The 14,064-nt window shown below is 41.7% G+C and overlaps 1 protein-coding gene across 1 annotated transcript in view; it reads left to right on the top strand.

The window, feature by feature from the left end:
- The first annotated feature begins 6,835 nt into the window (after positions 1–6,835).
- LOC115094624 (teneurin-1-like) overlaps positions 6,836–14,064 on the top strand; it is a 331,368-nt gene continuing 324,139 nt past the window's right edge. The window contains exon 1 of the mRNA XM_029607878.1: positions 6,836–7,095. Coding sequence (XP_029463738.1) covers positions 6,879–7,095 — 217 coding nt within the window. The 5' untranslated portion in view covers positions 6,836–6,878. The remainder of the gene's footprint in view (positions 7,096–14,064) is intronic.

The raw sequence follows: 14,064 nt of genomic DNA, 5'->3' as shown, positions 1-14,064 counted from the left end.
AGTAGATACGCGCGGAGCCGCGCGTATCCGCTAAAATCCTGGATCGGCGCGCGCAAGGCTATCAATTACGTATAGCCGGTGCGCGCCGAGCCGCGCAGCCTACCCCCGTTCCCTCCAAGGCCGCTCCGAAATCGGAGCGGCCTCGGAGGGAATCCTCTAACGCCCTCCCCTCACCTTCCCCTCCCTTCCTCTACCTAACCCACCCCCCCGGCCCTGTCTAAACCCCCCCTTACCTTTGTCGGGGGATTTACGCCTCCCGGAGGGAGACGTAAATCCCCGCGCGCCAGCGGGCCGCTAGCGCGCCGGGACGCAACCTGGGAGCGCAACCCGGGGGCAACCTGGGACGCAACCCGGGGGCAACCCGGAGGGCAATCCCGGAGGGAGACGTAAATCCCCGTGCGCCAGCGGGCCGCTAGCGCGCCGGGACGCAACCTGGGAGCGCAACCCGGGGGCAACCTGGGACGCAACCCGGGGGCAACCTGGGACGCAACCCGGGGGCGTGGCCGCCGGACCGCCCCGGGCCGTAACCACGCCCCCGGACCCGCCCCCAAAATGCTGCCGACACGCCCCCTAAACGCCGCGACGACCGGGCCCGCCCCCGACACGCCCCCCTCGGAGAACCCCGGGACTTACGCGAGTCCCGGGGTCCCGGGCTCACCGGCGCGCAGGGCCCTGCTTGCCTAAATCCGCCCGGATTTGGGCGGATTTAGGCGAGCAGGGCTCTTAAAATCCGCCCCTGTGTGCGCGGTGTACATTTGTGCGCACTACCCGGCGCGCACAAATGTACACCCGATTTTATAACATACGCGCGCAGCCACATGCATGTTATAAAATCCGGTATCGGCGCGCGCATGGGGGTGCACAATTGTGCACCTTGCGCACGCTGAGCTGCGCTGCCTTCCTCCGTTCCCTCCCAGGCCGCTCCGAAATCAGAGCGGCCTCGGAGGAAACTTCCCTACCCCCCCCCCCCACACACACACCACCTTCCCTTCCCTTTCCCTAACTCTTCCGCCCCCCAGCCCTAAGCTAAACCCCCCAAAAAAATTAACTTACAAGTTATGCCTGCCTTGGCCGCTGTGCCTGAAGGCTCCAGCCCCGCCCCTGCCCTGCCCCCTGCCCACCCCTGACTGCCCACTCCCCGCCCCTTTTTGCAAGCTCCGGGGCTTTACGCATGCTGCCGGACCTTTTGAAAATAGGCCCGGCGAGCGTAACCCCCCTACGCGCATAAATCCAGCTGGATTTATGCGCGTAGGGCTTTTAAAATCTGCCCCTAAATGAATCCCTCATGTTGAATCAATGTGTAAAATAAAATCTTTGGATTGTTGACTGTAGGCTAGATGTACTGTAGGGGTTTCTCTCTTTGTATCTGTAGGAAGAATAGCTCTAATTCAGTGTGAACATTTGGTGACTTTCAAATATCTATTCAATTTACATATTTTTTTTAAAGTCTATGTAGTACAAAATTCTAGAGCCCTATTGATTGAAGAGAAAACTGTATTCTTTTCTGGTTGTCATATCTTTCATTTGACCAACACAAGAATTATTTGAATAATGATGTGCAAGAACTTTCCAGATCACAAAGGGGCAGATTTTCTACCCCTTTGTGATTTGAAAACCTGCTCCTGCGCGCACTGAGCCAATTTTGCATAGGCTCGGCGGTGCGACGCGCTTATGTCCCAGGGCTTTGAAAAAGGGGCGGGAAGGTGGGGGGAACATGGGCGTGGTGCCGGTTTGGGGGCGGTCTAGGGGTGAGACTGAGGCCTCCAGCACAGCAGCTGTGCTGGGGGATGGCGCACCGGCAGCTGGTTGATGCACGCAAGATACGCCTGCCAGAGGCATGCGTAAATAACTAAAATGTTTATTTATTTTATTTTATTTAGTAACTTTTTTATACCGACATTCGTGGGAAACATCATGCCGGTTTACATAAAAACTGAAGAAAAGGCAGGAAAGTATAAAAAACAGGGGAGCGGGGGAGGGGAGCAGCGAGAAAGATAGGAGAGAGAGCGACAGCAGCGAATTGAGGCAGTGGGAAAGTAAAAAGGAACAGTACCGAGGGGTGGTACAGGTGGTATTATAATATAGGCAGAAAATTAGCCAACTTATATGTACAGAGGAAAAACACTTATTACATGTGAAAACTGAGTGGATTATTAGATAGCAAACAATAAATTATTGAATAAGCAAAAAATAGCAAACTTGTAGGTACAGAGAATAAACCAGATTACAAAACGGGAAGCCAGTTTTACAAAAGAAAAAATCAAATTTAACATGGTGTTAATTTAGGGGAATGGGAGGTCGCAAAGGATTTTTACATGAGCAACTCTGAGGGGATTAATCGATAACAAACAAATTATTATATGAGCAAAATATCACAAACATATATGAACCGAGAAAGCCAATTTCACAAGTGTGAAATAAGGTAGGGGAGGGAATTTAGGTAGGGCTGGGGGGTGGGTTAGATAGGGGAAGGGAGCGGAAGGTGAGGGGGGAGGGGAAGAAAAGTTCCCTCCGAGGCCGCTCCGATTTCGGAGCGGCTTTGGAGGGAACGGGGAAAGCCATCAGGGCTCCCCTAGGGCTCGGCCTGCGCAAGGTGCACAAGTGTGCACCCCCTTGTGCGCGCCTACCCCGGATTTTATAACATGCGTGCGGCAGCGTGTGCATGTTATAAAATTGGGTGTACATATGTGCGCCCTGGTAGTGCGCACAAATGTATCCCGCGCGCACTTCTTTAAAAATCTACCCCTACCTCTCTGGATCAAAATGATAAGTCATTATTACCCGGGAAGCCAGAAAGCAGGCACGTAAGCTATCTGAAGATCTCAGCTTTACAAAGTGGCCTTTATTTTACTTACTTTAATGCATATCTTATCTATTAAATGCAAGCTTTGTCTAAAATTGAGAGCAAGCATTAGATTTTTCTGTTTCTGTTTTCTGTTTTAGATGTCAGTATATAAATTATGGCATATTAGTTCTCTTTATCAAAATAATTCTGAAAATACCTCATCCCTTTTCTTGCCTATACTGACTGCAAATAGGCATCACTTGACAGCCAGCTCATTAGGAAGGTCAGAAAGGAAGCATTTCTTGTTGAATAAAAGCACTAAGTCACTCACCCAAAGGTCACAGAGTTGTACCTTTATGAGTCCTTATCATTCTTTTGACAATATCAACTTGATATTAGTCGGGTCTTATCTATAGTCAAAATATGACTAGATTACTGTAAGAATTGTATGAATGTAACAGAAGCAGAAAGAAATTGAGGTTAGGAAAAGATTTTCCAGAAAACCGTGGAATATAGCAATAATAAGCGTGCATAAGATACATCTTCTAAAGAAGAGTGAAAATACATTTAAGAAACCAACCATAATAAGACAAGAAGGAAATCAGACATGAATAAGTCAGAATGAGTAATAGATCTATGATACATTTGCTTGTATATATTTATACACTGTTATAAAAATGTTTATCTGTGGAGCACAACTTTAGTTATGTTAAAACATGCATAGATAGGTCTGCTGTTCATGTTTGTAATTGCAATAAAGGTGATTAAAATGTAGGAGGTCAATCTTCAAAACTGGCCATTTAAGTAACTTGGTCGGATATAACTTAGCTGGCGAAGTTACAAGTATATTCAGTGGCACAGCTAAGCTGCTGAATATACATGTATATCTTTGCACTTAGCTGTATAAGTCATAATCGGCTAAGTTTAGACCTGCTCTATGGCATGTCTAGCTTAGCCAGTTAACTTATGCAGCTAAGATTCTCCCACTACATGCCCACAAGTTATGCTGTTAATATTTTAGCTGCAAGGGACGATAATTTTTAAACCAGCGTGTGGGCACACATGTGTGCACATTCATCGATCCACACCTAGGGATAAAGGGGATGGAACAGCTCCCCTATGAGGAAAGACTAAAGAGGTTAGGACTGTTCGGTTTGGAGAAGAGACGACTGAGGGGGAATATGATGGAGGTGTTTAAAATCATGCGACGTTTAGAACGGGTAAATGTGAATCGGTTATTTACTCTTTCGGATAATAGAAGGACTAAGGGGCACTCCATGAAGTTAACATGTAGCACATTTAAAACTAATCAGAGAAAGTTCTTTTTCACTCAACACACAATTAAACTCTGGAATTTGTTGCCAGGGGATGTGGTTAGTGCAGTTACTGTAGCTGGGTTTTAAAAAGATTTGGATAAGTTCTTGGAGGAGAAGTCCATTACTTTTATTAATCAAGTTGACTTAGAAAATAGCCACTGCTATTACTGGCATCAGTAGCATGGGATAGTTTTTGGGTACTTGCCAGGTACTTGTAGCCTGGATTGGCCACTGTTGGAAACAGGATGCTGGGCTTGATGGACCCTTGGTCTGACCCAGTATGGCATGTTCTTCTGTCCTTATAACATATGTGCGTATATGTGTGTATGTTATAAATTAGCCTGACCGAGCACACATTTATTTATTTATTTATTTTGAAGTTTTCTATACCGGCGTTCATGTAGCAAATACATATCACATCGGTTTACATTGAAACACTATTGCATAATAGAATTACATGGAAGAGGGGTTACGATGAACTGGGCTTTAAGTAGTCGTGTGCTTATGCACACAAATGCCGTTTTTAACAAGTGGGGGGGATTTTGCAAGATACACGGGATGGTGCCATTACCAATTTTCCAGTTTGTTCCCACTTTGCCCAGGTAAGGGATAGGACTTCCAAACCCCCTAGGCCTCCTTCTCCCGTTAGCCCTGACTTTTAAAACCCCACTAATCTGCCTAGACTTTTTTGTTTCACAATGTAGACACCATCCATAGCAGAAGTAAAGTTACGCGGCAAGGGACTCCCAGCATGTGCCTGTGCACGTATTTCCATTCTAATTGGAAGTTAAAATCCCGGAACATCCAAGCCCACACCCTGCCCTTTTCTTTGAACTTTTTTTTGTGTATACAGCGGCATGTACACATGTATTCAGGTGGTTTTTTTAATCTGCTTGGTGCTCACCGGTCCAACTTGTGCATGTATCTCCCAGTTTTGGCACACGCCGGGCTTTTAAAATTAACCTTTAAGTGACTTTATGACTAAGTGGCAGCCGTTGAACATAGACGCATATTCAGCAGCTGCTATTTAACCACATAATTTACTCTTATCTGGCTAAGTGGTGTTAAACGTGCTTTGAATATTGGCTTCTCGATAATTATAATAATATTGCTTCAGGCAAAAGTTCACGGTTACCTACTATGGGTCGGCACTTTAATTTTTTCACTTTGGGTTTTTACGTTGTTGTTTTCTTTCATTTTTTTCATTTGTTCCCCATCCCTTCCATACCCCTAATGCCTTCTCTAGACTCCTTTTCAAGAAATCCAAAGGGGGCAGGAGTGATTCTCAGTCATTCTTGACTCCTTTGAAGAGGTAATGCATCCGGGGATTGCAAGAGGGCCCCCAGGGACCTTTGAATTTTTTTATTTTGTGGCAGGGGGGTTTGGGGCAGGGGAGAAGAGGGCAGTAGGAGGCCCAAGCTGAGGCTGGTGGCTGCTTAGTGGAAAATGAAATGAAATAAAAAAAATACAATTTTGTTCATGATTCTTTTGTTTTGTGTTAAAGCAAAATGAAGCCAAACAAGAAATTTCATTTAAATTTCCTATTTTGTTTCCACAATGGCACATTTTTATAACTTCAGCTGGTTTCTAGTCCTCTGTATTCTAAAGTCACTTTAATAGTCACAGAAGAAAGACCAATCTTTCTATAGTTAAGGATCCTTTTGTGTATACAACCATAAAGGTGAATTTTAAAAGCCCTGCGTGTACCAAAACCGGGAGATATGCGCACAAGTGGGGCCAGTGCATGCCAAGCAGATTTTAAAAGGCACCCACGTACGCGCGTATTTGCCACAAGACAAATACATTTTCCTGAAAAAAAGGCAGGGCATGGGGGTTCCTGGATTTCACAATGAAACTAGTGCATACATACGCACACAAGCATGCGCCGGGGTTCCCTACCACGTAACTTTACTTCTGCTATGGATGGCATGTAAGTTAGAAAACAAAAACATGTAAAGAGGTGAGTGGGGTTTTAAAAGTTGGCGTTAAAAGGGTAAAAGGGACACTATTAAACTAGATGGATTTGGAAGTCTTATCACTTGCCTGGACGAACTGGGAATGAACAGGGAAAACTGATAATTGCATCAGCATACGTGTCTACTAAAATCCCCCCACTTTGGTAGAATTGGTATTTGGAGCATAGGCGTTCACCTACTTAAAATTACATGCACATTTGTACGTGTTCAGCCTATTTTATATCATGCATGTTTATATGCGTATATGTTATAAAATGGCCACGTCCCTGGGCATGAGCCGGCAAGCGCGTGCACATGTGAGGCCCTTGCAGCTGTTTAAAAGTTACCATCATAGAGTTTTTATATGTACATTTAGGATTACTTGAGAAGCAATCCAAGCAACTCTAGAGCTATGATTTCAGTATTATCCGAAAGAGTAATCTTAATAAGATAAGTGACATAAGATTTTTGAGCGCATAATTCCTTGTAAGATAAGTGATCTCTCAAAATTATAGATGAGATTTTAACTGCAATTTGAAAAATCGTAAAAAATGGACTTTCTTGCTGTGTACCTCTAGTGACCAATGATTATAATTCTATCAACACAAATCAGGACATGAACCATAAGATCATTTGTTCAGTCTAGTACTATATTGTATGAAGGTCACACATACTATATAGATATGTTCATATGAACAGCTGTGCATAGGAATGATATTAAACTAGATACTACAACCATTGTCTGACATGGAGTTTTATATTTTTCCAGGACTGTTTGATTCGCAGCCTTCTTTTCATAACGGAGGTTTGACTTGGTGAAACATGGAGCAAATGGACTGTAAACCCTACCAACCACTGTCAAAAGTTAAGCATGAGATGGACCTAACTTATACAAGTTCTTCGGAGGGTAGTGAAGATGAACAAAATCCTAGACACTCCTTTAACTCCAGAGAAACCCTACAGGAATATAACCAAGATTTAAGACTTAACTATAACAGCCATAGCAGGAAGAGGAAAGCAATAGAGGAACCCACTCAAGGTACATGTTGTGATTTTTATTTTACCAGCTAGGAAAAGACACCACCAAAAAATAAGCAATATGTAAAACTATGTGTTCCTATTATAACCAGAATATTGGGATAAGAGGAAAGAGAGCATCAATGGCCATGAAATGCCTATCTACAGAAAAAAAAAAAGTTTGCACACATATCCTTTAATTACGAAATATATATAACTGTATGTCTAGACTGCCTTGACAATATTGGCTCAAGGCACTTTACATCATTTATTTAGGTATGATAAAGACATTTTTTACACATTTAATAAGGGTGTGCACAGATATCTTTTGTTTTAGTTGTTTTTCAATTTTTTTTAAAGAAGTGAAAAACATTTAAAAAAAAATGTTCAGTCCCCACTACCACTAGAATTAAAAAAAAAAAATACTCCTGGCAATTCCCAATTCCTTTTACCCTCTTCGTTGCATGAAATTTCCTTCATGGGCAGGAACAATCCCTGATCACACTTGGTCTGCCCGTGAGTCAATAGCAAATGATACCAGAAGACTGAAGCCAGTGGAATTGTTCATTTTTTCTGCACAAACTGGTGCCGACCTGGGCCTGGCCTTGTTCTTCCGGCACCATATGCAATTGACTTACCAGGGGGGGTAGGAACAAATTTGGATTTCTCCTTCCCTGTGAAGAAAATTCCAAGCAATGAAGAAGGTAAGACTCTCTAAGAAGCTTACTGGGGGAGGGCCTGCAGTGATATTTTTTAAAGACATTTCCGGTGGTGATGGCCTTAATTTTTTTAATGAACAAATGAAAATGAATGCAATTTTGTTTTCTTTCATTTCATTTTAAAAACAAGAAAACAGTAACATTTAGCCAACCTTTAGGTTCATTCCATGGACCATCTCATTGATGAAATGGATGTATAATACATTTTGTTATTTCAAATTAAAAGAAATTATTTGCAAGTTTACTTTTCATGTTCTGTTTAAGCAGTGGCTTTGGAATTACCTTTTCAATTTGAAAAGAGATGCATATTGTCACCAGCAATAGAAATTTAAAGACAAAAATAATTAAAATAAAATCTTCTTTATACAGAATATATTCATTTTCTGTTTGAAAGCCAACTATGCACAAGTAACACATTAAAACAATATTGACTTGATTTTTATCCAGGCAGTCTTCTAGTATATAATATATGGGGATGTAAATGCTCATCTAATTTCATCAATGGTCTTGGCAGATAATGCATAGCAAACTCAAAGAAGATTGATTAATCCAATTAAATTTGGCATAACAGACTGAGAAGGAATGAATAAGGCATAAAGGGAAGAATTTGGTGGTTAATAAAAGTCATGAGTGAAACAAAATAAATATTTGTTGATGCACAGTTTTTAATCATTCATGACTAAAGAATCCTGTTTAAGGTAGCTTTTTCCATTTAGTGTCTGTAGTAGAGATGGCAAAACTTTCTTATTAGAAACGGGGGTGCCTTCATATTATACTGTCACATTATATAAAAATCAAATGATTCCTCTTCCATGGATTTGTCATCTTAAGATTTCCTATCTATCAATGTATTGGTGGTGTGGGGGGATAATGACTTTCAAGTACTTGCATGTGTGCGACATTCATTATGCCAAACATCTTTTAATAAACAGGATTCATAGGATGTCTATGTAATTCTTGGTTCCAATGATGATTTAAAACTAGTAGGAGTGTAAATTCAAATCTTTCTAAAATGTAAACACTATTCAAATCAAAGGTTCTCTTTATATGTAAGAGGACCACAGTGAAAAATGGTGTCAGCCAAAATGCACTGTATTCAATCTCCTGGTCTTTTGTCCTAAATGGGCTTTAGAGAGAATCATTATTAGCAACAAGATTTAATCCTATACCATCCTCCCGTGTACTCACCATTTTAGAAAGTGCCCACACAAATCAAAAAAAGGTTTATTCAAAATCTTAATCTCATTTCTTATCAAAATCACTTATCATTTGCTGCAAAAGTGCCACCAAACCATATACCGAATGCTGTCAGAGTTTCGGCATACTATGCCTGCCTAAGAGATATTAACGGTTACTCTATAAATGAACCAAATGTCTCTCTGTAATGAGAAGGCTTGGTGCCATTTCTCTCTGTGGTTCTCTTATATATAAACAGTACCTTTGAATTGGGTTTAAAATTTAGAAATATTTTAATTTAAATTCCTATTTTTTGCTATTCATTGGGTTTAATTGGGGAATTTAATTTGTTTTTTTGTAATCGATAATGATATTCTTCTTTTCTACAACAAATTACCTTTGAGATTGTAGATGGTATCTCTTTCCCACACTATTATAGGAAACTGTTTTCTAAAGAACTGAATATGTACCTGATGGTACTACTTAGAATTGAGCAATTATATAACATACAGGCATACACATACATAATATATGTGTGTGTGAAAAAGAGAGAGCAATATCTTTACTTGTCTAGCTGCTTTCCCTTGGTCAGGTCAAGGTATTTTATTGCTGTTTTATTTTATTGTTTAACGTTATTTTCTATATGTGATGAGTATTTGTTTAATATTTCTTATACATATGTAGGGAAACTTTCAAACAACTTTGCGCTGCAGCATATATGCACGTATATGGCTAGGCTTAGATTTATGATAGTATTTTATAACCCACATGTGATAAAATATGCATATCTTTACCCTGGAAAATACACACATATGTATGTTTGAATGCAAATACATTCAGTGCATTGAAAGTGAGTGTTTCAGTGCATTGGAACATAAGAATATAAGAGCATATGGCTTGCCATACTGGGTCAGACCAAGGATCCATCAAGCCCAGTATCCTCTTTCCATTAGTGGGCAAGTCAGATCAAAAGTACCTGGCAGGAACCAAGGGGTAGATAGATTCCAAGCTGCTCATCCCAAGAATAAGCAGTAGATTTCTGCAACTCTACCTTAATAATTGTTAATAGACTTTTCCTCCAGGAACTTGTCCAAACTTTTTTAAATATATACTATATAGCTTTCTTAAATATATACTAATAGCTTTCACCATATCCTCTGGCAACGCATTCCAGAGCTTAATTATGCATTGAGTAAAAAAATATTTTCTTTTACTAGTTTTAAATGTATTACACAGTAACTTCATTGTGTGTCCCCTGTTTTTGTACTTTTTGAAAGAGTAAACAACTGATTATGTTTACTCTTTCCATTCCACTCATCATTTTATAGACCTCTATCATATCTCCCTTCAGCCATCTTTTCTTCATGCTCAAGAGTCCTAACCTCTTTAGCCTTTCTTCATAGGGGGATTGTTCCATCCCTTTTATCATCTTGGTCTCCCTTCTTTGTATCTTTTCTAATTCTGGTATATCTTTCTTGAGATGCGGTGACCAGAATTGAACACAATTCTCAAGATGATGTTGCACTATGGAGCGATACAGAGGCATTATGATAGTCTCTGTTTTATTCTCTATTCCTTTCCTAATAATCCCTAGTATTCTATTTGCTTTCTTGGCTGCTGAACAGAAGATTTCAACACATTTTCAACGATGACACCTAGATCCTTGTTCTGAGTGGTGACTTCTAATGTGGAACCTTGCATGTTTTAGCTATAATTTGGGTTACTCTTCCCTAAGAGCATCAATTTGTTCTTGTCTACATTAAATTTCATTTGCCATTTGCATGTCCAGTGTCAAGGCTTTACAGAGTCCACTTGCAATTTCTCACAATCATCTTATGATTTGACAACTTTGAATAATTTTGTGTCATCGTCAAATTTGATCACCTCACTTGCTGTTCCCATTTCCAGGTCATTTATAAATATATTAAAAAGCATCGGTCCCAGAACAGATCCCTGGGGTATTCCACTATTCACCTTTTTCCATTGGAAAATTTACCATTTAGCCCTACTGTCTGTTTTCTATCTTTTAACCAGTTGGCAATCCATCATAGGACACTGCTATCTAGCCCATGACTTTCTAATTTCCTTAGAAGTCCCTCATGAGAGACTTTGTCAAATGCTTTTTGGAATTCCAGATATACTATATCAACTGGCTCACCTCTATCCTCATGTTTATATATGCCCTCAAAAAAATGTAGCAAATTTGTGAGGTAAGACTTCCCTTGACTAAATCCATGTTGGCTTTGTTCCATTAAACTTTGCTTATCTATATGTTCAGCAATTATGATAGTTTCTACCATTTTTCTAGCACAAATGTCAGACTCACCAGTCTGTAATTTACTGGATCACCTCTTGATTCTTTTTTATAAATTGGCTTTACATTGGCAACCCTCCGGTCTTCAGGTACCATAAATGATGTTATTGATAGTTTACACATTTCCAATAGCAGGTCTGCAATTTCATTTCTCAGTTCTTTCAGTACTCTGGGATGTATACCATCAGGTCCAGGTGATTTACTACTCTTTAGTTTGTCAGTTTGCCCTAGTACATCTTCCAGGTTCACTGAGATTTGTTACAGTTCCTCTGAATCATCACATTTGAATATCATTTCTGGCATGGGTATATCTCAAATAAGAAACAGAGGAATGTGTGGCATTACAGTGCAACCATTCAATGCATGAAACTACAATTTTATTGAATTTAAGCCAGCAGGAACTACACTTTTAAACAACATACAATTATTGAAGAACATGAGAAAAACCCTGACATGGCCATGTTTCACACAATGGCTGCATTAGTGGAAACTGGCAGGTTTTCAAATCTGCAAATAAAGATAATGTAAAGAAATATTGAACAGTTGGTGAACACAGAAAACATTATAAATTTAAGCTTCAAATAGAGGAAAACCCGAAGAAGCATACCAAACTAACAGTATACGGGTGTGAGTCCTGGGCTATCACTAAATCAATAAAATGTTAGTTTCATGTATTGAACGGTTGTACTGTATTGCCACTCATTCCTCTATTTCTTATTATATAATTGCATGTGTGTATTATTTACTCTGCATTTACATTCTGATGGGTATATCTCTTACATCTTCCTCACAGGCCGATACAGTACAGTGCGCTCCGCCCACGTCTAGACGTGCATTTTCGACGTGCTAGCTTTACGCCTTATTCAGTAAGGGGTAATAGTGCATCGAAAATGCGCATCCAACCCCCCCGAAACTAATAGCGCCCGCAACATGCAAATGCATGTTGATGGCCCTATTAGTTATTCCCGCGCAATTCACTAAGGGGTAGATTTTTAAAAACAGCGCGATCGCGTACTTTTGTTTGCGCAGCAGGCACAAACAAAAGTACGCTGGATTTTATAAGATACGCGCATAGCCGCGCGTATCCTCTAAAATCCTGGATCGGCGCGCGCAAGGCTGCCGATTTTGGGCAGCCGGCGCACGCCGAGCCGCGCAGCCTGCCTCCGTTCCCTCCGAGGCCGCTCCAAAATCAGAGCGGCCTCGAAGGGAACTTCCTTTCGCCCTCCCCTCACCTTCCCCTCCCTTCCCCAGCTAACCCAGCCCCCCAGCCCTATCTAAACCCCCCCTTACCTTTGTTCCTAGATTTACACCTGCGAGAAGCAGACGTAAATTTACACCCGCCAGCGGACTGCTGGCACGCCGTCCTCCGACCCGGGGGCTGGTCCGGAGGCCTGGACCACGCCCCCAGGCCGGCGCCATGCCCCCGGTCTCGCCCCCAAAACGCCGCGTCCCGCCCCCAAAACGCAGCGTCATCGGGTCCCGCCCCCGACACGCCCCCGACACGCCCCCTTCGATAAACCCCAGGACCTACGCGCGTCCCGGGGCTCTGCACGCGCCGGCAGCCTATGGAAAATAGGCGCGCCGGCGCGCAAGGCCCTGCTCGCGTAAATCCAGGCGGATTTACGCGAGCAGGGCTTTTAAAATCCGCCCGTAAGTAAAATGTGCAGCCAAGCCACACATTTTACTTTTGGAAATTAGCGCCAAAGGTTGGCGTTAATTTCTGCTGGCACCGGGAAAGTGCACAGAAAAGCTCTCCTGCGATTTTTACTGTATCGGCCTGTTTGTGAATACTGAAGCCAATAATTCATTGTGCTATGCCTTTGTCATCCCTAAGTGCTCCTTTTACCCCTTGATCACCTAAAAGTCCAACTGACTCCCTTGCACGCTTTTTACCTTGAATGTACCTGAAAAATTTTTTATTAGCTTCCACTGCAAGCTTCTTTTCAAATTCTCTCTTTGCCTTCCCTATCAATGTTTGCCTCTGACTTGCCAGTATTTATACTGTTTACTATTTTCTTCATTTGGATCCCTTTTCCATTTTTTGAAAGATGTCTTTTAGTTGTTTAGCCTTCTCTCCTTTTTTTCTAATGCATAGAATATATCTGTTCTGGGCTTTCAAGATGGTATTTTTAAACAACAACCATGCTTGAGCTAAACTCTTAGGGGTAGATTTTAAAAGTCCTATGTGTGCCAAATCAGGGAGATATGCAAATCTCTTGTGCCACCACATGGAGTGTATAATTTAAGAAGCATCCATGGACGCGTGCATCTCCTGGTACATGCACAAAAGAAAAAGTCCAGAAAAAGGGTGGGGTGTGGGCATGATCTGGGCAGGTCATGGGCATTCTGAGAATTTAAATGGAAACCAGCGCGTAAGTATTTACACGCACAATGGCACATCGGGGTCCCCTGCCGCGTAACTTTACTTCTGCTATAGATGGTGTGTGAGTAAAAAAAAAAAACTAGGCTAGTCAGTGGGGTTCTGGGGTTGGGGAAGGTTAGTTAGCTGGGGGGGGGGTTTAAGAAGTCCTATCCTGTAATTGGACAAAGTGGGAATAAACTGTTTTAACTGGTAATTGCATCGGCGCTTATGTATATTTAAATCCTCCTCATTTATGCAATAGAAGCGGCACATGCGCACATTTATATAAAATGGACCACACATTTATGAGCATCCAGCTGATTTTATAAGATGCGCACATATAAGCACATGTTATAAACTGGCTGCGTCCTTGAGCGCAAGCATACACGCGTTCATGTATGCCCGCACGGCTGTTTTAAA

The sequence above is a fragment of the Rhinatrema bivittatum genome, chromosome 6 (assembly GCF_901001135.1).
Source record: "Rhinatrema bivittatum chromosome 6, aRhiBiv1.1, whole genome shotgun sequence".
NCBI classification, from domain to species: Eukaryota; Metazoa; Chordata; class Amphibia; order Gymnophiona; family Rhinatrematidae; genus Rhinatrema; species Rhinatrema bivittatum.
The sequence above is the reverse complement of the archived record's forward strand: the minus strand, read 5'-3'. Positions and strand labels throughout refer to the sequence as shown.